This window comes from Phyllostomus discolor, chromosome 1, assembly GCF_004126475.2.
Source record: "Phyllostomus discolor isolate MPI-MPIP mPhyDis1 chromosome 1, mPhyDis1.pri.v3, whole genome shotgun sequence".
Lineage (NCBI taxonomy): Eukaryota > Metazoa > Chordata > Mammalia > Chiroptera > Phyllostomidae > Phyllostomus > Phyllostomus discolor.
In genome coordinates this window covers 1,389,589-1,414,516 of record NC_040903.2, presented here as the reverse complement: position 1 = coordinate 1,414,516, position 24,928 = coordinate 1,389,589, and the positions used below count along the sequence as shown (strand labels likewise).

Below are 24,928 nucleotides of genomic sequence, written 5' to 3'. Positions count from 1 at the left end.
GCTGGGCCCCCACGCGCGGAAGAGTGGAGGCAGACCCTTACCTCGCAACATACGTAAAAATTAACAAGATGGGTAAGAAATAAGCACTAAGCGTCTAAAATTCTTACAAGAAAACACAAGAGTAATAAATAAATCTCTACCCTGAACCAGGCAACGGTTTCTTAGATATAACACTTAAAGTACAGCGATCTAAGACGAAACAGAAAACGATTTCATCAAAATGTCAAAATTAAAAATGTTTCTGCTTCAAAGGACACCATTTAAAAAGTAAGGAGGGCTCCCTCCCCCAAGGGTGCCCGGATGACGGCGCTGCTGCGGCTGCCCGCGCAGGGAGACTAAGGAAGGAGACAACCTGCACAGAGGGGGATGTTTCTAGGAACCACGCGTGTGCTCGGGGTCTAGAGCACAGACAACATGAATGCCCTGGACACAGCCCAGCCCTAAAAAGAGCTCGAAACCGGGAAAGGAGGAGGACAAGGGTTTCCAGCGAGGCCCCCGACCTCACCGCTGCACCGCCTCAGAAACACACCCGGCTCTCACCTGTGCGGGCTGCCGCCGCCGGCTTGTCCCCTGCAGCTGGACGGACCCCTCACTGGCAAGACCAGCCACAGCGACACGACACGGGGCAACGCCCGGCTGACAGAGACGCAAACGGGCCCTGCTGGCTCTACCTTCCAAACCCCGTCACCTCGCGGCCTCCTGGCGGGCCTCTGCGGACACCCTGGCGGAGCCCACCCGCCCCGTCCCAACGCTGCAGGGGCTCCCCGCTGTTCCCCGGCTCCTGCCCACATGCCCCTCCACTGGTCCTCAGCCAGCGCCCAGTGTGAAACAGAACTCGAGTCCTGCTAGTCCCAGACCCAGCGCTCCGATGGCTCCCTCCGTCACTCAGAATAAATGCCAGCGTGTTTATTTCACCTGCACGGAAGGGCCGAGCGATGGGGCATGGCCCTCCTCCTAAATCTCTGACCTCCCCTTCCAGGGACAGTCCCCTGCTCACTGACTCAACCACACTGATCTCGGTGCTCTTCTCCAAGCTGGGAGGGGGGCAGCGGAGGGGGGGTCTCCGCCCCGGTTCCCCCCTGGGACGCCCTCCTCCACACCTCACAGCTCGCTCCCTGGCTTCAGGCATTGACTCCCGGCCACCTCCTCGCCTCTCTGAAACGTCAACAGCTCGTTGACCCTGACATTGCCACGTCCCCACCCCTGCTTTGCTGCCCCTCCTCCACCTGTCCCTAGCCAACACACTGTTACATCTTTGTTCTCCCTTGTGTGCTAGCTATGTCCCTTGCTGCGGTGACAGCGCCCCGAGTGCAGAGCTTGACCTGTCCACTGCCGGGGCGCTGCCTCTACCAGAGCAGTGCCCGGCACGCAGCAGCTGGTCAGTAAATATTCATCGGTAAGTAAATAATTAAAGTCAGGGACTGCATCCGGAAGGAGAACGAGAAAGTGCCAAAGGCAAACGTCGACTGCCTCCCTGGCTCGGGCACCCCCTGCATGCGGGTCCCACCAGGACCCCCGTGTCCTACGTGGCGAACCAAGGGCGGGCACTCAGACACTCGCAGGGAAGCCCATGCTGGGAGGCTCCAGCTCCACCCACAGACGGCCAGGGCCATAAAGATAGAACAGATACTTCCCAAACTACTTTTGGCCAAACTTACTTTGGGGCATGGATTTTTTTCAGCTATTGCAGCTGAACAGAAATGCCAAGATCCAAATCTGTACGCAATGAGTTTATTACTCAAAAAATGTGTGAATACCTGCTGTCTTAACAGCAAAGTACATAAAAATATTTGTTTGCATTTTAGTTAAAAGAACTATAATTAAGCCTGAAGCAGTGGATTTCTGAGCATGCCAAGAACCTTTCAAAATGACTACACTGAAATACTTTTGCTTTTAAATAAAGTCTACCTTCACACACGCACAGGTCACACCTGCAAGGAGAGTGTAAGAGCGCGTGCCTCCGGGAACAGTGTAGGCACTCGGGAGAAAGGCGTGCAGACGAGATTTTTAACTATTGCCTTCTGAAATTTGCCTCATATTAATGTACTACTTATGCAAAAGTAATAGATAAATTGTAAAATACGTCAATCATAATTACCTTAAAATAACGAAACAAAACCTACTTTGTCAAGCCAGGGTTAGAGGGAAGTGTCTTTACACCCACATTTTGAAGTTAAGCACAGTCAGCAGGTTCCGTCAAATCAGCATAAGATACAGAAGGTGTGTTTATGTTAAGATGGAGGGAGTGTCTGACAAAGCTGCCAGGGGCCACAGGACAGTCCTGCACCCCCCACCCCACCCCAAAGGCCTCAGTGCCTGGCCGTTTACACCAGCCCCACACAGGGTGTGAGCCTGCAGGGCAGCAGCCTCCGGGGGAGGAACTCCAGGGAGGCTGCAATAAAAATTCTAACGCTCCTCCTCCTCCGCCAACATCACTCCCCAAATCCACGTTTTCTAATTAACTCTCAGAACACAGCAAGGATCCTCTCAGAAACGTCAAGAACAAGAAAACATTACAAAAAGAGACTGAGTCTTAAGAGAGGGAGCTTCTTAAAGGGCTGCTTCTCGAAATCTGTCCTCCTCCAATTCCATGCTACACACCTGCGGACCAGAAATAAAACCAGGAGGGGGAGAGGCCCGAGCCGCCGCCAGGCACTCCCTAGCCTCTGCTGCACACTGGCACACAGGCTTCAGGGACGTGCGTCCCTGGTAGAAGGTGAGCTTAGTGGTCTCTCTCTCTCTATTTCAAAAATCTTCCCAAACACACGTAAAAGAGGCCTCTAGTCTCCTGGCAGCACCCGGACGTCCGCAACAAGGAAGCTGGAACCGTCGGTGGTCGCGGACACCCATGTCCCAGCAAGTGGAGGACAAGACTGGTAAAACGGACATCCTTCCCCGCCAGCAGCGACCCTCGCCCTTGGCAACGTGTCGTTACTATTTCCAGGGAAAACTGGCAACAAGCTTCAGTTCTCTCTTCCTAATTCTCAAGTCAGTGTTATCACTTCTCACTTGTTAGTAATAACCGGCCAAGTAGGTCACCACTTAGCTTGGCAACCATAACTCACTCGAGAGCGCACAGGCCAGACTTGAGCTTAGAGAGCGTATTTCTGTTCCTGATACTTAAAATCTTGTTGCTACCACTGCCATCCCCCAACTACATTAAACGTCTCGAAAAGGTGGGAACGCAGCCTCCATCCATCCAGCACAGGCTGCTGCAAGGGCCCCGCGCAAGAACATCGCCCTGGGACCGCGCCATCACTCCCCGGTGCCAATCCCCCCCCCCCCCGCCCTCCCGCCTGGAGGCATGATGTCATGCACATCCCACGGCACTCAGGCTCCGACCCCCAGCTCCCCGCGAAGAGTCCTGCGCCCTCGGCCCTCCTCCCGCTCGCCCAGGAGATGGGCAGGGAAGTGGCTCGGAGGAAGCCGACCGGGACGCCGCCTCGGCTCCGCTCTCCACACAGCCCTGGGTTCTTGCAAACACACAGCAGCAAGTTCCTTCCCTAACTTCGCGCGCGGGGAAAGGCGGGGGGCCCCGGGTCACCCGGGGCGGTCAGGAGAGGCTGTGCTTGCCCGCGGAAGAACCGAGACCCAGGCGAGGAGCCGGGGGAGGGCCCGGGACGGGGTCCCGCGGCAGGAGGGGCAGGGGGGCCTGTCGCCGCGCGGCCCGGGTCGGCAGGGACACCGCTCCACTGGGCCGTCGCGGGGCAGGGAGCTGCAGCGGGCCCATACTCACGGTCGGGGCAGTTGCTCCTCCGCCACTGCGGGGCCGGGCGGCGGCGGGGGCGGCGGCGGAGGTGGCGGGGGCTGAGGCTGAGGCGGCGGCGGCTGAGGGGGCTGAGACGGCGGCGGCGGCTGCTGTTGCTGCTGCTGGAAAGACTTGAGGGACTCGAAGGCCTTCATCAGCTTCTCCAGGGTCGCCATGGCGGTCTCCTGCCCCGTGGGGACAGCGTCCGGGGCCCTCGGGCCCGCTCGCGTCGCCGCTCAGCAGCGCAGCAATGAATGGGGTTTGGGGCCGCGAATAGGAAAGGTACCGAAGTGTCCGGCCATCTTGAGCCCGTCCCGGCAGCCCCCGCGGCCCTGCGTCCCGCGACGCTCCGCCGTCGGGGCGGGGCCAGGCCTGGCGGACAGATTGACAACGAGAGAAGGAGGTCTCCGCCAATGGCCAGCCGAGGCTCTGGCCCGCCCCCGCGCCCGTCAAATTGCGTCTAGAGCTGGCGCAGCCACTGACAGAAAAGCGTCCTTCCGCGTCGGGGCTGCGCCGCGCTGAGGGCGGGGTGCGGCGCTGAGGGCGGGATCGGGCGCCGGGGGCGGAGTGCGGCGCTGAGGGCGAGGTAGGGCGGGCTGGGACCGGGACGGAGGCGCGGAGCGGAGGGCGTTTCCTGCCGGCGGCGAGGGCCGCCGTCCCCAGGAAGGCGTGGCAGGGCGCTGAGGGCTGGACCTCCGGGTGAGGGGAGAGGGGGACGGAGAAGGGCGCGGCGGCGCTGAGGGAAGAAGGTGGGCGGAGCTACGGCTGCGAGGCACGGCCCCGTGGGCCGACCCTAGCGGTGAGGGGGCGCTGACGGCGTGACCTGGCGCAGAGGAGCGGAGCGGGTCGGGCCCCCCCGGGTGTCCAGCCCCGCCGACGCCTGGGGTCCGGGTTGGCTGGGCCCGGAGACCCATGGGGTTTGCCTGCGCACCCGCGGCCGGGCGCAGGCTGAGGGCGGGGTCGCGGGCACGCCCCGGAAGGAGGAGTCGCGCTGTCCCCGCAGGAGCGCGGGGGAGGGCGCCGGGCCCGTCAGTCGGCGGAGACCCGCGGGATTGGTCCTTCCCGCGAGCAGGCGGGGCGTGGCCTCCAGGGAGGGGCGGGGCCGGCGCCGGCCGCAGAGGAGGGGTCTGGGAGGCCGGAGCCTTTTGCGTGGAGAGGCGGGGCTGTGCGGGCGACCCCTCGGGATCGAGGACTCCTGCTCGGTGCGCGGCAGGCGGCACGAAGGGGTCGGGGCTCAGGTGCCTCACCAGGTCCAGGGGGAGGCAGGTGAGGAAGGCGTGGCGCCCCTGGGCAGCGGTCGCGCCTGCCCCGGAGGAGGTGGGCTCTTCTGGGACAGAGCGGACGGGGCTGGGGCGGGGAGGTGATGCCGAGAGCGGGAACCCTGCAGAGCCCGCGCAGGATGGGCCACAAGCCGCATTTCGGCCCGCCCTCGGAGCCTCAGGCGTCCCAAGTGGTCGCGTGGAAGGAAGCCCGGCGTCACCTCAGGAATCCCTGTGTGCCAGGGGGGAGCGGTAGCCCCCCCTCGGGGAAGAACCATGTGTGCCAGCCTTGAGTCCCAGCTCCCTGGTGGCAGGAAAGGCCCTGCTCCATGCGTCACAGGGCCGCCCGGCGCTGTGGCCTCCTAAGGCGGCCTGGGGACCCCCTCCTGCCGTTCAAGTCCCGTGCAATGCCCTGCTTCTGAACGGGGGGTGCCCCTGGGGGCGTCTGCCTAGGCAACCTAAGGGAAGGTGGTGTCCTGGGACCAGGTCACAAGAGACTGAGGCTCCCAGGCTGCCGGCTCTGTTTCCCCTGGGCTTGCACACGTTCGTGGAGCCAGCTGCCATGAGAGAGGCCCCCAGGGCCGGCAGGCAGTGAGAAGTGGAGACTTCCGGTCCAGCAGCCCCGGAAGAACCACGTGAGCTGGGAGGCGGGTCTTGCCCCATAGAGCTTTCAGGTGAGAGGCAGCGGGTGCTTGGCTGGGCTTTTGGGAGACTGGGAAGTGGAGGACCCACTGAGCCGTGCCGGGGTCCCCAACCCACGGCAACTGTGAGACCCTGAGGGCGTGCCGTGGAGCCGCAGTGCGGTTGCTCACACGGCAGTGGGTGAGTGTGTGCGTTCACCAGGGCTGCCGTAACGAGGCGCCACAGCCCACGGGGCTCAGCCTCGGGGGCCTACCTCTCCCAGCCCCTCGGGCTGCAGCCCACGATCAGGGTGTGGGCAGGGCTGTTCCTCCTCCTGAGGCCGCTCTCCTTGGTGTGCAGACGGCCTTCTTCTCCCCTTGTCCTCACGTGGTCTTCCACGGTGCGTGCCCATCCTAACCCCTCTCCCTATGAGGACAGCAGGCACATTGATTCAGGACCCACCCACACGACCTCATTTTACCATCTCCAAGTACAGTCACGTGCTGGAGCGCCAGGGTGAGCACTCAGCGTGAACTTTGATGGGATGCTTTCCTGACCTTCAGTACCAGCACCTTGGTTTTTATCTGGGCACTTTTCCACTTAGTTAAAATACATCGCCCACCATCCCTTTTAGTGGACAGTAGCCACATGACTAGATACATTCTAGCGAATGAGCTGTGAGCAGAAGTGATGATGGGTGTTGGTCCTAGAGAGTGTCCTGCCGCCTGAAGGTGGGGTATGTTGGCTGGCACTTGAGCAGTGGGTTTGGATCACGAGCATGAACACCAACCACATCCTGGGACCGTGGAGCTGCAAGGAACTGGGGTCCAGGCGACTGGGTGAAGCCAGGCCAGCCTGGCCTGCCTGTCTCATGGAAATCAGGGAGGAATATAATTCTGTTTTGTTTAAAACACTGTTGCTATGGATTATTCTGTCTGTATGCTCCAGAGAGGTCAGGGGTCACTGAGACCTCCTGTCACCACAACAGACTGTGGCTCTTTCAGCCAGGGCAGAGAGTCACCTAGAACTTACTGTGATCCTGACAAGAAGTATTACAAGAAGCCTTAGAGAAAGGAACAGTCAAGAAGGCAGATTTTTTAAGCATAGAGAAAAGCTTGGCATCGTCCAGAAAACAGAGCCGAGAGAGACTGGCACAGCTGGGTGGGCAATCTGGCACGGCATCGCCGCCAGGGGCACAGTCCCTGCACGGCAGAGACACTTCTTGTCCTTCATTCTGGGAGAGCAATCGTGTACGTGTAAGGGTGGGCCCTACACAGCAACGCCGAGCACAAAGAAGTGGGAACAACGTGAATGCTGGACAGTCGCTTTGGGAAGAGCGCTCGTGGCTCAGGAGAAGGCTCCCAGCACACGTCAAAGAGGGACCTGGTCACCAGATTCCTAACTGGCTCTCGGTGGGCAGGGCTACTCGATGATTTTATAGCTCAGTCTGTGCTTTTCTGCAGCTTTCACATTTTCCGGGCGGCGGGAACATAAAAGAATAGTTTTTTGTGGGGAGCTAAAAATAAAAACCTTACAACACACGACTGACCCTGCCCTGGAGCAAATGCAGATGTTAAAGCAGCCTGGCACCCCACACACATGGATGCCAGCTGGGCAGTGGCATCTGCCTGAACACAAGACCCGGTGGGAGTCTGCAGGCGAGGCCTTAGCCGGAGAAAGAAGGAAGTGCGAAGCAGAGCCGGGAGGGACAAAGGACTGGACCAGCAGTCCCTGAGGGCACTGCGGTGGCACCCCACCCATCAAATACACACACGTTGCAAAAGACATAGACACAGTAATTGTTGTTTTTAGCCGTCAACATTTACTTAACTTGACCCCCACATTTACCATTTTTATTCCTCTTCATTACTTCCTGCCTCTGCTATCTTCTTTCTGGGACCATTTTCTTCTACCTGGAAAACAACCTTTAGAATTTCTCTTACAGTGGATCTTCTATTGCTAAAATCTCAGTTTCAGCTCATCTGAAAATGTCATTGTTTTGTCTTCATTCTTAATGGACTTTTGGTTGGGTACAGAATTCAAGGTTGGCAGGTAACCCCTGTGAGCACATGGGAGACTTGGACCCCACTGTCTGCCCAATTTCTGCTGTCCACAGTCAGTTCTTGTTCCTTGGAATGTTGCTCCTCTGGCTGCTTTTATGATTGTCTCCGCCCTTGGCTGTCTGTAGCTCGCTGTCCAAGTCAGGGTGTGTAAGAAATGGGACCCTGGCTCTGGACACTGTGGGGCTGGTGCTCAAGCCTCCTCTTCCGAGCTCCGTGGGTACATGTGAAGCTCAAGCATCACCACAAGGTGTCCACACCTGGGGGTTTCTAGACATCGCAGCAATCCCAGGGCGATTTTTTCCATCAGTCCAGCTCCAGTAAAAAGACAGTAAAGCTATTAATGTAAAACAATGTGCAGACTCATAGGCATGGCTGAAGATGTGTCACACCTGTTCACTGCAATTCACAGGAAGGATGGTTACTGAGTCAAAAGCTCCTGAGCTTTGGGGTCAGGCTCTGCGCAGGGAGCATCACAGTCCTGTGGGCAGCTCCGCCTTCTCGCCAGCTCCAGGGTTAATGAATGCAGCCCTGCAACACATGGCACATGCCATCGGTGACTTCCCTGAGCCACGCTGCCTTCACCTGCCTCAAATGGAAACGGCAGCGGGAAAAGTCTGGGGGACTGACTCTAGGGTAGTCAAAACCCTCACACGTTTTCTTGATTTCACAACCTGCAGGACCCTCCATTCACACACATAGAACACCCCCCCCCTCCCCCCGCCCCATATGGCTCTGCTCTTGCACTTCCCCGTTGCACAAACATGCCCATCTACCCACCCGGGCTACGTACTCCAGGAGAACGAGGAGGAGCGGCCTCAACCAGCAGGACACACCCATTAGCTGCCGGTTTCCTAGACAGGCTCCACTGCCACAGCGTGGGGCATGGAGCGCAGCGAGGAGGTTTCCACGCAGCACTGACTGCACTGAGACAGGCTCTCCTGGAGAGTGCCTGGGTTAGCCCAGACCCAGCCCAGTTCTCAGAGGGAATGCCATCTGGTCAATGTAGTCCAAGGTTGTTACCACCAAAGGACTGTTTTCCATACGAAACGTTAGTAGACAACCTCTGAATAAAGCCCTCAAGAACAGATGGTACAAAGCAGGATAATCCACTAGTCCAAGGAGAAAACTTCACTTGGAAAAAAATAGCTAAATTTAATGCTACCATAGAAAGTTTTTCCAAACCACAATTCTATTTTAAAAGAGAAGCACCTTTCCATGTGAATGTAGGAAAATGAGAATCAGAACATGCAATGTAGAAATTTAAATAATATGTATTGTTTTATGATTGTTCTGTACGATACTGATTTCTGAGTTAGCTTCAAATGTTCTGCCGTTAGCAGAAGAATCTTTCTGAGCGTTGCTAAGCCATTCTCCTTGAAGGACAGTCTTCATAGCAACGTCACTGTGAGGATTTTCCTACCTGGCCTCAAATAGCACCGTCTACAATAGCTGGCCCTTCAACCATGTGAAATGTCTTATTTGTAAGAGGCATTGAAAAAAAAAAGTTGTTAACTTCGTGAAGTGATTTTTTAACACGTCGCATTAAAAAACCCAAACCACGGTAACAAAATGCCTTACCATTATTGTGTTCCTGAAGAATCTGTACAAGCCTCTCTTTCGCTTGGAAGCTGGCCGACAGGTTCTGTCTTCTAGATCAAATGACTCATTTTCTTCATTTTCACCTTCCTCGATGTCCTTGAAACATTCGGACTCAATCATCTGCGTCCATGGAGGGGCAGAGCAGAAGTGGGGGAGACGCCGCAATCAGTCCACTGTCTCCAGCCCAGCACCACTCCAGCCCCGGCCTCTATTCTTGCTTGCCTGGCCTCCCGGCCTCTTCCTGGGGGGTGATGTGGCCTCCCTCCCCGACAGTGCCGGCCAGCCCTGCTTAGGAAGCTGGACTCGGGGCCAGATGCCCCCATCGGACCCAATGGCCACCTTCTGTCTACCCCCTGTGAATGGACTGGGGCAGCTGCCATGAATAATTTTACCTCTCAACACACACACATAACCCTCACCATTTTTCTTTTGTCACCAGAACTGGTGTGAACTGGCCATGCTGACCAGGGCAGTACCTCATTCTGCCAGGGGATGGAGACACACCCCGTAACAAACTGGCTGTAGAAGGCTTGGTCGGAGCTGTCCAGGTAGACGCCTTTCACCGTCGAGAACTGCCGGATGTCCAGGATGTCCTTACAGTAAATCGCGTGTGGCTGTGCACCGAGAACAAGGAGGTGCGGGCTGTGAGGTCACCGGGCTCCTCGGTGTCCTTAACCACTAAGGACACAGTGCGCATGGAGTCCAGGCCTGAACACGTCCTCTAGTCCTGGGGCTGGCCACGCCGCTCATGTGAAGCGCTTCTGACCCCTCCCCCGGTCATGTTCGGTCAGAGTCACAGACCCATGGATACCGACCAGCCGGCACCCTCCCCACACACCTCTGGAGAACCCACACATCCCCTTCCTGCACTGGACAGCGGATTGCAGACAGCTGCGGTGAAGAGGGTGGCCAGGTGCTCTTGTGGGAACACGGAGGGATAGGATGGAAGCCCTTGGCCCTAGACCCTCACCCCTGCCTCTGACCCTCAGCCTCCTGCATGTCCATCGTCGAGCACCCGCCTAATCTAAGCAAAAATGGCAGGCCCTAGGCCCTATCAGAGCTCATCTCAGGTCTCCCACCAGCAAAGGCAGCCCCTCTGGGACAGGGCCTGGCACTGCAGTGCTCAGGTGCAGGGGTCAGGAAGCCGGCAGGGCATGTCAGTGTGGCGCCCGTGCCCCTGGGAGGGAGGGAGGAGGAGAGCACAGCAAGCTGCGGTGGGGGCAGGCCCAGCTCACGCGAGACACCCTGCAGCTCTGAGAACACACAGCACGGTGAGTGTGACAACCAAGGAAGTCATGTTCCTGATGTCACTGGCCGGAACTTCTCTGAAAGCAGCTGTCACCACAAGGTGGGGACACAGTCCAGGGGAAAGCTGGCAAGGACTCGGCCCCAGCCCAAGGCTCAAAACCCATACTGCCCCCCCCCCCATTTAAATGAAAGTGCCTGACACATCACCATCAGATTCTGCAGCCACCTGGCCCCCACGGGTCCTCTGGTGAAGTTCAAGAAAACCCTCAGAACAGTCCAGAGCCTCTGCCCTGCGTGTCTCGGCACCATGCCACCATCATCCCTCCCTCCCTCAGAGAAGACTGTCTCAGGCCCGCCAGCCCTGCCTGGCACTGCAGGCAGCCCCAACGCCTGGTGGAAAGAAGGTTTTTGAGACAGCAATCCCATCTGAAGTCCCCACTGGTGTCCTGCTCCTCCTGTAACTGTTTCACTGAGCTCTGTGCTGCTGGAGCAAGCTCCGCCTCAGCAGAGACCTGGCCACGTTGTCCTCCCGTGCCAACACCACAGCTGTGTCATCAGTATGCAACTGGAACTTGTTCAGGGAAGAAGGTGCTCATGTGAGACACAGGTCTAAGCTGAGTCCCGACCTGTGCTGCCACAAACACCACACCCTCCAGACCGCCTCTTGTGTGCATCTGCAGAGCATGCCCGCAGCAGACTCTTAGCATGGCGTCCAGCCTCAGGTGCAGTCGGTTTATGTCTGTGTCCACCCAGCACTGGCATGTGCCCAGCCCATAGCCCAGCGCCCATCTGGACCCCCCAGCGCACACACATGACCGAGCCAGGGTCCTCAGTGCGGACAGGACCTCTGGGACAGTGGTGGGGAAGCAAGCACACCAGCACTGACATGAGAAAGGGACACTGGCTTTCCAAGTTGGGCCCAGCACAACGCCTCCCGCAAAGGCAGGTGGCAGGAAGAAGGGCGACCAGAGAGTGCACCGTCAACATTCACAAGCGCATCCACGGAGTGGCTTTCAGGGAGTGTGCCCCTCGGGGCCTCAGAGACATCAGGAAATTTGCCGTGAAGGAGATGGGAACTGCAGATGTGCATATGGGCACCAGGCTCAACAAAGCCTTCTGGGCCAAACGAATAAGAAATGTCCCGTACCGTGTCCGGGTGCGGTTGTCCAGGAAACATAACGAGGACGAAGATTCACCAAATAAGCTCTATACATTGGTCACCTACATACCTGTCACCACTTTCAAAAATCTACAAACAACGTGGATGAGAACTCACTGCTGATTGTCAAATAAAGTTACAAAACCACAAAGGAAAAAGAAAAGAACAAAGGGACACCAGCAACAGAGCCTTGCAGGGCTTGCCGAGGAGGTGGTGCTGAGGCTTCTGAGAAGGGCAGTGACAGCCCACGGGGGACACGAGGCCCACCCTTCTCCGGGGCCCGTGCCGCTGCCATGGCCGCACAGCACTTACGTCGGGGCAGAACGGGGGCTCCACCATGTGCACTTCCAGCCTCCTGAAGTTGATGTCCTTGAACACGGGGTGCTGTTTCACTCCAGCTGCGCCATCGCCCCTGCAGCCCAGGCGCTGCTTGGGGTTCTTGGTGAGTAACTGTGCAAGAAGCAGAGATGGAGTCAAAAAGCTCCTGGGGTCAAAAGGAAACGCAAAAAATCTGGGTAACAATAACCAAAGATTCAGGGGTGGCAAAGATCGCGTCCACTAAACAGCCACTCCACGCCCTGACCAGTGTGGCTCTGTGGGTTGGGTGTTGTCCCACAAACGGAAGGGTCACTGGTTCAATTCCCACATATGCCTGGGTTTGCAGGTGAGGTCCCAGGTTGGGGCACATATGATCAATGTTTCCCTTGCTCCCTTCCCCTGTCTCTAAAAATAAGTAAATAAAATATTTTTTAAAAAAGAAAAATAGGGAACTTCCGGCAAGATGGAGGAATAGGTGGATGCACTGTACCTCCTCGCACAACCAAGATTAGAACAACAATAATTTACAGACAGAATATCACTCAGAACTGACAGAGGATTTATCTGAATGGAAGTTGGACAGCCAAGAAGTTGAAGTAGACCCATACATCCAGACTGGTAGGAGATGACAAGCCGGGCGGGCGCGGGGCTGGCGCGGGTCGGCGGCACACGGAGGTCGGGGAAAATTTGGCGGAAAATCAGCGTGACGGCCATCCGGGGCGCAAGAACGCAGCGGTGATCCCTGAGTACGCAAGCTGCGGCTGGGGGACCCAGTGAGGCAGCGATTGTGGACCAGGGCAGAGCTCAAAGCCCAGGATCCCAAAGAAGGGTCTGAGCCCAGGAGAATGGAACTACCACATTGTTCCCTCCTGCCCCCGCCCCCACATATAACGTCACAATCTAGCAACCGGAGTGCCCAGCCCCGATGAACACCTAAGGCTCCGTGCCCCACCGTAACAAGAGCGACCAGACTGGAAAAAAAAAAAAAAAAAAGGAGAGACAGGGAAAGACATAAGACATGTTTCCAACAGAGCAGATCAGTCCCCCAGGACTCATTCTTTTGAGCGACCAAGAAATAGCCAATCTGTCAGATGCACAGTTCAAAACACTGGTGATCAGAAAGCTCACGGAATTGGTTAATTTTGGGCGCAATATAGATGAAAGGATGCAGGTTACCATAAAAGGGATGCAGGAAGATACGCGGAGGAGAGCCAATAGTGAAAGGAAGGAATCTGAGTCTCAAAACAACACAGTGGACCAGAAGGAAGATAGAATCAACCAAGCAGGAAAGGATGATGAAATAAGAATTCAAAAAATCGAGGAAAAGCTTAAGAGCATCCAGGACACCTTTAAATGTTCCAACATCCGAATTATAGGGGTACCAGAATGGGAAGGAGAAAAGCAACAGATTGAGCACGTATTTGAACAAATAATAAAGGAGAACTTCCCCAATCTGGCAAAGGAAACAGTCTTCCAAGAAATCCAAGAAGCTCAGAGAGCCCCAAAGAAGTTGGACCCAAGAAGAAACACACCAAGGCACATCATAATTACATTAGCCAAGGTAAAATATGAAGGAGAGAATCCTAGAAGCAGCAAGAGATAAGGGGACAGTAACCTACAAAGGAGTTCCCATCAGACTGTCAGCTGATTTCTCCAAAGAGACCTTACAGGCAAGAAGGGGCTGGAAAGAAATATTCCAAGTCATGAAAGACAAGGACCTACATCCCAGATTGCTCTATCCAGCAAAGCTCTCATTTAGAATGGAAGGGCAGATAAAGTGCTTTTCAGATAAGGTCAAGTTAAAGGAGTTCATCATCACCAAGCCCTTATTTTATGAAATGCTAAAGGGACTTATCTAAGAAAAAAAGATAAAGACATGTATAGTAAAAGGACAGCAAACACAATTATTAACAACCAAACCTAAAGCAAAACCAAAAGAAACTAAGTAAACAACTAGAACAGGAACAGAACCACAGAAATGGAGGGCTAGCAGCAGGGGAGTGGGAGAGGGGGAGGAGGGGAGAGGGGGAAAAGGTATAGAGAATAAGTAGCATAGAATGTAGGTTGAAAATAGATAGGGGGAGGGCAAGAATAGTACGGGAAATGTAGAAGCTAAAGAACTCATAAGTATGACACATGGACATGAACTAAAGGGGGAGAACGTGGGTGGGAGAGGGGGTACAGGGTGGAGGGGAGGGAAGCGGGGAAATGGGACAACTGTAATAGCATAATCAATAAAATACATTAAAAAAGAAAAGAAAAGAAAAATAGCCCCGGCTGGCGTGGCTCAGTGGATTGAGCGCGGGCCTGCAAACCAGAGTTGCTGGTTCTATTCCCAGTCTAGAGCACATGCTTGGGTTGAGGGCCACATCCCCAGTAGGAGGCACTCTAGCAGCAACCAAACATTGATGTTTCTGTCTCTCTCTTTCCCTTCCCCTCTCTCTAAAAATAAATAAAATAGTTAAAAAAGAAATACAGTCACTCCAATTTCAAAGTATTGACTGAACTTCATTAATTCAGATTTTACTAGTTTAGAATATGTGATGCTTCAAAGGCAGTGAAACAAAAGATCTCCTTTGAGCTGTCAATAAAAAAGGAGTTGGCTAAGTAAATCCTTACCATAAAAAATGAGGGGAATTTTTTAAAAAACTGCCGAGTGCTTCAGAGATACCACTTGAATGCTAAGTTGTATTTAGAAACCATTTTAATCTATTCATTAAGTAGATCACTAGGGGTCTCAGCTCTGCAAACATTTAGCAAGCCTAGTTCTAGAAAGTGAGTATTCTGAAAGTTAATAGAAATTAGCTCTTTCAAAGGTATTCCTCCCTAGCGTGTTTAGAATTGTCAGAAACTCACAAAGGCCCTCCCCCACAGTTACAATTGACCAGAAGGACCCGGCTGTGCTCCCAGCAGCACAGGAAAGACCCAGAGCTGGAAAACACCGTGCAGACGGGGCTGGAAGCTGCAGCCCAGGCTGCATCCTGCACGGCGGCCCGGGCTCAGCTGGGACCGCTGCTGCTCTGCGCTGCAAAGGCAGAGAGAGCTGTGAGGCCTAAGTAATACTGCCCACCTGGCCCCGCCCAGAAAAGTTTGCTGACCCCTGGCCAAACTCACAGCCAGCACCCATTGCTTCTCTGAACGTAAATCAAAGGCCAAGGCACATTCTGTTTCCAGCTTAACTGCATTTTACTACGGTTATTTTTATGTTGGTTTGTTGCAGACCTGCTGCAAACCTGGGAGCTCCTGGGGGCATCTCTGCTTCTGACTCATAGTTTCACACTCCTGCAGTCCCATCGGAGTGCAGCAAGCACACAGTCAGCATTTACCAGTGCACATAAAGCACAGCTTGGACAGCATGTGACCAAACAGGGAGGCGCCGACCAAACCCTGTCAGCTCCAAGCAGAACAAGTGGGAAGAGGCCCCGATCCCAGGCAGCTAACATGTGCCGCCTGCACACTGAAATGCAAGGAGAGGGAACCCGAAATAATTACTCTCCGACTACTATCAACTCCAGTGATGCCGATGCACTTCATCAGCAGGTGTGCCTGCCAGGGACCCGACATGCCACCTCCCCGGGGACCTGGTCCTCCGTCCTGACCCTGCCGCTCTCTGTGGGTCACACCTTGACTCTTCGTGACGAGCGAGCCCTTCTCGGCCTCATTTCCAACAGCTTCCTCTGCATATTCCCCAGTGTCGCTACTCTGGCAAGATGGAACCATGACGCCAACACACTGATTTGCGTGACAGGAGCATGACACATAATCAACCCCCTTAATTTAAATTACACGGGCCTCTGATGCTCCCAGGGCCACCCTCAGCTTCCTTCACCTCCAGGCACACCTCTAGCAGCTCCCTGCACCCCGATGACCTCTGAGAACGGAAGCCACTGAAGGGCAGTCACAAGCTCCCGCTGCACAAGCACCGTCACGCAGCACCGACACTCTTTCCGGGCACCCGCCCTCCTCCCCTCCCCGCACGGCCTGGACGCCCCACACGAAGCCCTGCAGGCACCACCTCCCTGTCCTCACCCGCCTGTGACTGCCCCCTCTCTGGAACATCTTCGAAGCCCTGGCTGGCTTCCCTCCACCCATCCTTGCAGTCTCTTCCAGCACATCCCCCTCAGAACCCTGCCTTCCCGGGGCCCCATGGACCCCTCTCCCTTCCCCCTTCCCCCCAGTGCCTGGCAGTCTACACCCCGTCCTGTCAGCCCCCCACCACCCCTGCAGCAGAACGAGTCCCAGGGAACGGGCGTCCTTGCCAGCTCTGCTCGCTGCTGGGTCCCCCATGTCCGGGACAGTCCCGCAGGCGATGCTCACAGACGCTCACACAGGAAAGTGAGTGAAGAAACGTGCACGGAGCAGCTGAGTACCGGCTGACGTGACAAAGAGGCTCCTTCCAGCCCTTTGGGCCTGCGCAGTCATGGACCCCGAGCGAAAGAAAGGGGCCCCTGTGCACCCCAAGGGCACGTGGGGGCAAGCCTGGCCGAGTCCCAGGAGGCTCATCTCCCCACCGTGACCCACGGGTTGCTGGGCCCCGGACCCTGGAACACAGGCAGGCCCACGGCAGGCCGGTCAGGGTGACGACAGGGCAGGCCCTGGCAGCCAGCTAAAGGGGAAAGAAACACGGGCGAGAGCAAACCCTCCTGCTCCCAAACACGCTGGAGATTCCGCTTCACGTCCAGTTTCCCGGGAAGCCTGTCGGGGACAGGAGGCCCAGCTGCGCTCTGACAAGAGGGGCGAGGCCTCGGTGCCGCCCTTCCTCCCACCCAGCAGCATCTCCAAGAAGGCAGGCAGACCACGCAGTCCACTCCGCTTTGCTCTGCCGCATCAGAAACCCAGTTACGTCCTGCTCCCAGATGACGTCCGGACCGTCCCTACGGCCCTGTCTGCCTTGAGAGGGAGCCCCGCCGCCGGCACTGAAGTCGGGGCGCCGCGGGCAGGGCCGCCGCTGGCGGCCTCTCTCAAGCCCCCGAGAAGCCAGACTCCCCACCCACCAGGAGCCAGACCCACCATCCTGCAGATGGACTTGGCGTCCTCCGAAAACTTCTCGGAATACTCCTCGGTGTCCTTCTTCACGCGCCGATCCACCTCATCCCGCTGGACTCTCTCTTTGAACTTTCTGAATGGAGAATGTCCCTGAATCATTTCATACATCAGACAGCCAAGTCCCCACCAGTCAGGACTAAACGTATAGTTTTCGTTATCGACAACTTCAGGAGCTACGTGACAAATACAGGAAATTCAAGTTAAATTTTAGTTTTCCATTTTCTTGTCATCAGTTCCAAGCAACACACTATGATTTCAACGTTTGGCGTGACACGGGTGGACCCACACACGGCGCTAGGCGCGAGAGCCAGGCACAGGCTGGCCGGCGCGCCGCCGCGTCCTGTGAAGCGGGCACCTCGCCCAGTGCTCGGGCACAGGAAGCAGCTTAGCGGCTGCAGGGCTGGGGGTGGGAGGTGACGAACGGGGAGCGACTGCTGACGGGCACCGCGGCTCTCGTGTGAGGTGACGGAAATGTTTGGGGACGGGTGGTGGCGGTAGTGGTGGTGGCACACTGCCAGGAATACTCTGGGATCCACAGGACGGCGCACTTCGGACTGCCGGGCTTTACGGGGTGTGGGTTACAGCTCACTACGGCGGGCACCGGAAACCGCACTGTTCCTGAGCGTGAACCGAATCCCTCAGAATGACAGCTGGGACGGGAGCTCCCTCCACGCACCCAGAACCGCAGCCCCGGGCGCCCTGGGTGCCCCGGGCAACGGCCTCAGTCCCTAGCGTAGGCAGGCCCGCAGCGGCAGGTGACAGCAGAAACAGAGGGTCATGCGGACTGCTGCAGGAGGCCACCCTGGGGTCGGGCTGGCTTCCCCGCCAGAGCTGTGAGGGCACTCCTCTGGGGCTGACCCAAGGCTTTGGAATAACCAGGGGACACAAGCTCAGGAGGGGTCTGCGAGGCCAGGGCGCGCGGGGGCGGCGGCAGCAGAGTGAGGAGGCTTGCCCGGTCCCAACCCTGCCTTCAGGCAGCCACGAGACGTCCACAGGCCTCAGTCCCCCCAGGAGGGGAGCGGACGGGAGGACTTCAAACGCCACACCTGTGCCTCAGGTAGGACTGACTCTGGGTGCCTTTGCACTTGAATTTCTCTGGGTTCTGAGGACCCGGGCACCTGGACAGAAAGCAGAAGGGCCGCCGAAGGGGTCTTCTACGTACCCATGTAGCCGACGGTGCCGACTCTTCCTCGAACCATCTCCCCTTCCGGGATCTCCAAGGCTAACCCGAGATCGGAAATCCGGATGTGTCCTGCGTGTGTTCAAACACAGGACACAGATCACAGGGGCACGGGCTGCCGCGCGGACAACACGAAATGGGAAGGACCATCTGCAGACGCGGGCGGGCGTGACAGCAGTCCACACTCAGACACCCTGGAATCTGAAGTCACGCACAGCTGCCCCACACTCACTGAAGCGCCACCCAGGGCGTTCCGCTCCACGGGCAGCGGGCCTGAGGCCGACGCCTGGTCGTGGACCGGGAGGCCCCCCCACCGCAGACCGCCGGCTGGCAGCCCTCCCAGGCACCCAAACAGTTCCCGTCTGCGTTACACTCGAGACTGGAAAACGGACCTTGGCCTCGGGCTGCACCCCTCACAGACCCCGTCGTGCCCTGAGCGCGCGCCCATCCCCGGAGGCCGGAGGTGAAGGGTGAGCGCAGACTCCGGAGCCACACGGCCTGGGGTTGAGTCCCAGCTCTGCCACTTGCCGGCACAGCTCGGCTTCCTCCTTCCACACAGAACTCCCCGGACAAGGCAGTGTTACGTGCCTTCTCTTTAAGTAGAGCACACGCAGGTTGTGAAAGTTTAAGTTCCTTTGCCTCATTTTTCTTTTAAAAAGTGATTTTTATACTGAGAAGTGAACGGTAAAGCTACTGAAAAACTGACGAAAACTCCGAATTTGAGAACATGGCCTGCGGGCGTGGTGCAGGGAAGCAGGCAGACCCGTCCCTGCTGGAGAGGGTGCAGACCCGCACGGCGCCCTCGGGAGGAGCCTGGTGGGACTGCGTGGATCTGTCCTTCCACCCAGCACCCTGCTTCTGTGACTCCGTACCAGGCGGCCGGGCCAGGGACCCGGGGGACCTCCACTCAGTGTGGGAGAGTGATCTCGGTCACATATTTTAAAAGCAAAGTGGAGAAAAACACTGTATGCTAATGTCATTAGGAACCAATATTTTCAGCACTAGGAGAAAAACACAAACGTGAAATAAAGACATTAAATAAAAACTGGGAATATCAATATGAACCCATGATGAATATTTTCTTAGAAAAGATAAAACACATTGTCTCTGTCCACTGAAAAAGCCTAGGAAGGTCGGCTGCCAGCAGCAGCGCCACCTCGGCGCCCAGCGGGGCTCACGATGCCACTTTCCACCCAGAGGTTCGGGGCCCCCTGGAGAAATGCTTGGCTCCAGGCCTCCGCACACGCGCACGGCAGCCCCGCACATCTCCGCAGTGGCGAGCACGGGAGGCCTCCGAGTCTACGGGACGCCAGCCGGCCAGAGATGGGGCGATCCAAATGTCGGAAAGAACAACTTCGATGGATGAAGCACATCGGAGTGGTAAAACCCACCGGCTTACAGCGATAGCAAAACAGAAAAACAAGCACTTCTTGGTCGTCCTGGAGAGGGACAGAAAGCTAACTAACACGGTGTTCTGAGCAGTGAGAATAAAGGGAGGTCATGTTCCAGCGCTTCGCTCGATTTTCCTGAAACACACGCAAGCAAGTGCTGATGAAAGTTCTTTCAAAGTTCTTTTTTTACAGATGGACCCAACAAGTAGGCGCGGAAGGAACAAGGGAAGTGGCGTGTCATTGCACACCCCCGTGGCACGAGGGCCTCCACACTGACTGTCCGGCCACCGACTGAGCGGCTGACGGGAACTGCACAGGGGACAGGCCAGCTGACCACACTGCGGGCCAGCCTGAACACCACGAAGAGAGAGACCCCACCCTCGCTGGGCAGCCCAGTGGGTTGGAGTGTTGTCCCCATGCACCAAAAGGTTGTGGGTTCCATCCCCAGTCGGGGCACATATGAGAAGCAACCGATTGATGTTTCTCTCTTTCATTGGTGTCTCTCTCTCTCTCTCTGTCTCTCTCTCTCTCTCTGTCTCTCTCTTTCTCTCTTTCTGTCTCTCTTTCAACTCAATAAACATATCCTTTGGTGAGGACTAAATAAATATTTTTTGCCCTGGCTGGTGCGGCTCAATGGATTGAGCACCGGCCTGCTAACCGAAGGGTCACCGGTTTGATTCCCAGTCAGAGCACGTGCCTGGGTTCAAGGGACACGTGAGAGGCAACCAATCAATGCTTCTCCCACACATTGTACTCTCTCTCCCTTTTTCTCCTTCCTTCCTCCTCTCTCTAAAAGTAAATAAAGTCTTTTTTAAAACTGCTAATGGTTTTTATAAGAACTCACTATCTGACTTTTTAGGAATATCTCTATTTCATAAAACTGAAGCCTCTTCTACAGGAAATTGAAGCATGATAGTTTTCTTTATTATCGCTGCCACCAGATGAATTTCGTAAGCCAAGGCTCCCTTAATTTACACACTGGCAGGAGAGTGCTGAGACATGCAGGAGGGCCACAGGGTAAACGTGCCTCACGACGCCGCGGAGAGCCAGCCAGCTTCCCTCACCCGGGGCCACCACAAAGGTAAGCTCCCCCTTACAAACCAAACTTAGCCTAACAAGTTGTCTGGGAGGAACACGGAGATGTGTTTGCAGAGAATCATGCCGCTCTGTCTCCCCTGGCTTGTTGGTGGAAAGTGGTCCTCAGGAATCTCAACTGCATGATAGGAAAACTCCCAAAATCCACTGCACTTTTTAAATCAGAGAAACTGAAGTATATTTTTTTAAATTAAAACAGTAGGAAGAGAGGAATAAGAGATTAAAAGTCTCCTTAATCAAGAAAAGCAAACGAGGTTTTGTCCATCTTCTCTCAGTCCTGGAAGGTGAGCCGGTGCGTAAAGGACAGTAACACGGCGACAGTACCCAGAGACGCCGCCTCTTGTTAGTCTGCTTGCAAAAAGGGAATGACACTCAAAACTCCCCAAGCCCAGAAGCGATCAGGGGAGAGCGCTCCCCGGTGCCGCCGTCACTCTCACGGGCCTCGGGGCCCGCCCGCCCTCTCGTGCAGACAAGCCGGCAGACTCCGCACTGTTGCCCCTTCTTCCCCAAACAGGCAGCGTCCTGCGCCCTGCTCAGCACCACACTCTTTTCCCATGAACACTGTGCCGCATGTCGGCGAGCGCTCCCCTCTGCACACCGCGGACACCGCCCCTTTCCAAAGCCGCCCTGATCCGCACTGGCTGGCGGCACAGCACAGGGAATGAGCCTCAGGGGCTGGGGCCGGGGCTGGGGCCAGAAGAAGAAGAAGAGAACAAACAGGAGTGGACCACAGGCCAGGAGCCAGGAGCTGTGGGCATGACCTGGCGAGACACAGGCACACCTCAGTGCCCTCGGCCTCAGAGCTCATCACGCCCTGCACTCGCCTCGCTTGGACGAGAAAAAATGTCTCAGCACTCGGCACTTGCTCGGGACTCGTCGCCCTTGCTAGAACCCGCAGGAGTCACAACGCCACCCCGAGAGAGAAAATGCTTCATTGCTCGCTACTCCTTGGTGTGGCACTGGTGACGAGTGCCGGAACGAACTAATGGCGAGGACCGAGGCACCACTGTGCTTCCAGACCCTGGCCCCCGTACACGGGGCTTCTTCCCATCCCTCTCGGGGGCTGTCTCACACCCAACAGGACCCCAGGCAGGAAAGCACTTGGCAGGCAGGCAGGCCCGCCGGGCACCTGGGCACCGACTGAGCCCCAGGTTTGCCTCTGGGTTCCTGCCGTTGGCCCTGCCCTCTCCTGTCGGAGTCCGCTGGCCTTGCCTCGTGCTCTCTGCTCGGTGGCCACGCACCTCCCAGCCAAACGTCACCTCCGACAACTCCCCTCCCACAAGGGTGTGCGCGGTCACGCGCTGACACAGCAACGACGCCTGACCGGTGCGGCTTGTCCAGCCCCGTGCACTGGCAGCGGCTGCCTGTCTAAGCGGGGAGAGACCGTGTCACCCAGACTCTGTCCTCAGAGGAACGTGCACCCCCTTGTTTCTGTTGTCGTCTCTGACTGCGCCGACCCCTGGGCCCACGTCCCCCTCCTGTGCCCGGGTCCCTCGCAACACAGTCTGTGCGCCACACCAGACAGGTTCACTCACCAGAGTCGTCCAGCAGGATGTTCTCAGGCTTTAAGTCCCTGCAAAGGGAGAAATGAGAGCAAAACTCAGTTACTCAGAAGTCAGTACCATGAGCCCTGGCTGGTGTGCCTCAGTGGACTGAGCGCCGACCTGCGAACCAAAGGGTCACTGGTTTGATTCCCAGTCAGGGCACATGGCTGGGTTGCGGGCCAGGTCCCCAGTAGGGGGCATGTGAAAGGCAGCCACACGTTGTTTCTCTCCCCCTCTTTCTCCTTCCCTTCCCCTCTCTAAAAAATAAATAAATAAATAAATAAATAAATAAATAAATAAATAAAATCTTTTAAAAAACAAAAAGGAAGTCAATCCCGTGGTCCATCTGCAGCCCATGGAAATGACCGGAAGTCTCTGCACTGTGAGCAACGGCAAGGACAGGTGACACAACCATGCTCTGTGGATTGAGTGAAGACGCCCTCGTGCTGTCCCGTCCCCAGTCGTCACGCGGAAGGACGAGGAGCCCACAGACAGTGTTCGCCTGACTGCAGCGTAAGAGGGACCCCTCTGCGCAGACGCAGAGCTCACGGAGGATGCCCAACACCGAGCGTGCGCCCAGGCATCGGGAATGAGTCTGTGTGTCTGGCCACAGTCTCCCTCTCTGAAGCGCCGAGAGAAGCAGCGGGATTCCGGGGTGGGGGGAGAAAAACAGGCGTGACCCCGCTGTCTTCCTTCCCAGGGCCTGCATCTGCGCGTGCGGAACACCCCCGGGAGTACACACCGGGCTTCTGAAGCCCATGGCGGAGCTCCGCAGGGGCACCGGGCCGCTCTGCTGGAGCGGGTGGCGTTTCCATACACTCGCAGTGAACAGCCCGAAACTGAAATTAGGGAAGTAACTCCATTGGAAATAGAATAAAACATGGAAGAATAAACTTAACAAAGAAGTACAAGACTTACACATTGAAAACTACAACACATAACTGAGAGGAGTTAAAGAACATCTAAATAAATGGAAAGATATCAGAAGACTCGGTATGGCTAAGACGTCATCATTGCCAAATCGATCTACAGATTCAGTGCAAACGTCCACAGGCAAAACATTTTGGTTTCAAAAACTGACAAGCTGACCTTCACACTCACATGGAAATGCCACGTGAGGCCCCAGAATAGCCAAAGTCATCTTCAACGTGACCACAGTTAGAACCCAAATGTCGGGTGCCACGTGCAGGAGGTGGAGGAATGGGCACTTTCCGGTGTCGAAACTTACCGCAAAGCTACAGTCATCAAGACGGCGTGTTACTGGCAGGAGGACAAACAGACCAATGGACAGAACGGAGAGCTCATGAATAAAGCCTGCCATCTACAGCAGGCGGCTTCTGACACAGGTGCCGGGCAGGTCAGGGAGGAAACGCCGTGTTTCCAACACAGAGGGCTGTGACACAGGCTCCTAACCCACCCGCACTGCACTCACAATTAACTCAAGGTACCCTTTATTTTTTAAAGACTCTGTTTATTTATTTTTCAGAGAGAGAAGAGGGGAGGGAGAAAGAGAGGGAGAGAAACATCAATCAGTTGCCTCTCAAGCGCCCCCTACAGGGGACCTGGCCCACAATCCAGGCATGTGCCCTGACTGGGAATCCAACCAGCGACCCTTTTGGTTCTCAGGCCAGAACTCAATCCACTGAGCTACTCCAGCCAGGGCTGAAGATTGATTTTAAACCTAAAAGTAAAACTGTGAAACTCTTAGAAGAAAACATTGGACAAAACCTTCATGCTATTGGGTTAGACATAGATTTCTTAGCTATGTCACCAAAAGTGATTGATAAGAGAAAGTTTATAAATTGTACTTCACTAGAGTGCAAAGCTTTTGTACTTTCTAAAGAGACTATTAAGAAAATAAAAAGGCAAGCCACGGACTGTGAGAAAATACTTGCAAATTTTATATCTGGTTAAGGACTTGTAAGCAGAACATATAAAGAATTCTTTCAACTGAAGGTGAGTAACCCACATTTAAAACGAGCAAAGTATTTGAATAGACACTTGACCACGGAATGCAAAAGAGTGGTCACAAACCCACAAAAAGGTGCTGGACAGCGTCAGTCACCAGGGAAATGCAAACCAAAGCCACCCTGCAGCGTCACCTCACCCCCCGGGAGGCCCGAATCAAAGCGCCAGGCAACCAGTGTGGGAGGCGGAGGAGTGGGGGCCCTGGAGGAAGTGTAAAATGCAGCCGCTGTGGAAGACGGTTTGGAATTTTCCTGAAAAGATCAACATAAATGTCCCCTGTGACCAAAAACTGCATCTTCCAGGCATCTACCCGAGAGCACCAAGACTGTGCATCCCACAAAGACTCACACACAGGGTCACCGAGCTAGTGCGGAAGGTGACCCGTCCGGCACACGATGGACTGGGGTCCCTGGTGAAAAGCCGGCGTGGGCTTCTCCAGCCCCTCACCCACGTGTTATCTGCTGTGTGTTTTTCTGCTCTTTCCTTAATTGTTAGAAAATACAATGAAATTGAAAACTTTTTTTTAAAGAGTTTGCTTTCTTTCTTTTTTTTAAGATTTTATTTATTTATTTTTAGAGAGGGAAGGGAGGGAGAGAGAGAGAGAAACATCAATGTGCGGTTGCTGGGGGTCATGGCCTGCAACCCAGGCATCTGCCCTGACTGGGAATCGAACCTGTGACACTTTGGTT

General features: G+C 55.8%; 2 protein-coding genes and 1 long non-coding RNA gene across 3 annotated transcripts in view; 1 reads left to right on the top strand and 2 right to left on the bottom strand.

The window, feature by feature from the left end:
- Nucleotides 1-4,089, bottom strand: part of HTT (huntingtin) — a 91,097-nt gene extending 87,008 nt beyond the window's left edge. The window contains exon 1 of the mRNA XM_028503844.2: nucleotides 3,737-4,089. Within this exon, the coding sequence (XP_028359645.1) occupies nucleotides 3,737-3,924 (188 nt within the window). The 5' untranslated portion in view covers nucleotides 3,925-4,089. The remainder of the gene's footprint in view (nucleotides 1-3,736) is intronic.
- Nucleotides 4,090-4,923: 834 nt separating this feature from the next.
- LOC118498913 lies at nucleotides 4,924-6,541 on the top strand. The gene is made up of 2 exons (XR_004901405.1): nucleotides 4,924-5,681; nucleotides 6,062-6,541. It is a non-coding gene; the product is annotated as an uncharacterized LOC118498913 (long non-coding RNA).
- A 1,459-nt stretch (nucleotides 6,542-8,000) lies between these two features.
- Nucleotides 8,001-24,928, bottom strand: part of GRK4 (G protein-coupled receptor kinase 4) — a gene marked incomplete at its 5' end in the record, with an annotated part of 37,789 nt that continues 20,861 nt past the window's right edge. Inside the window, 7 exons of the mRNA XM_036018242.1 lie at nucleotides 8,001-8,219; nucleotides 9,270-9,410; nucleotides 9,767-9,904; nucleotides 12,010-12,147; nucleotides 17,026-17,234; nucleotides 18,224-18,313; nucleotides 22,263-22,300. Coding sequence (XP_035874135.1) covers nucleotides 8,205-8,219; nucleotides 9,270-9,410; nucleotides 9,767-9,904; nucleotides 12,010-12,147; nucleotides 17,026-17,234; nucleotides 18,224-18,313; nucleotides 22,263-22,300 — 769 coding nt within the window. The remainder of the gene's footprint in view (nucleotides 8,220-9,269; nucleotides 9,411-9,766; nucleotides 9,905-12,009; nucleotides 12,148-17,025; nucleotides 17,235-18,223; nucleotides 18,314-22,262; nucleotides 22,301-24,928) is intronic.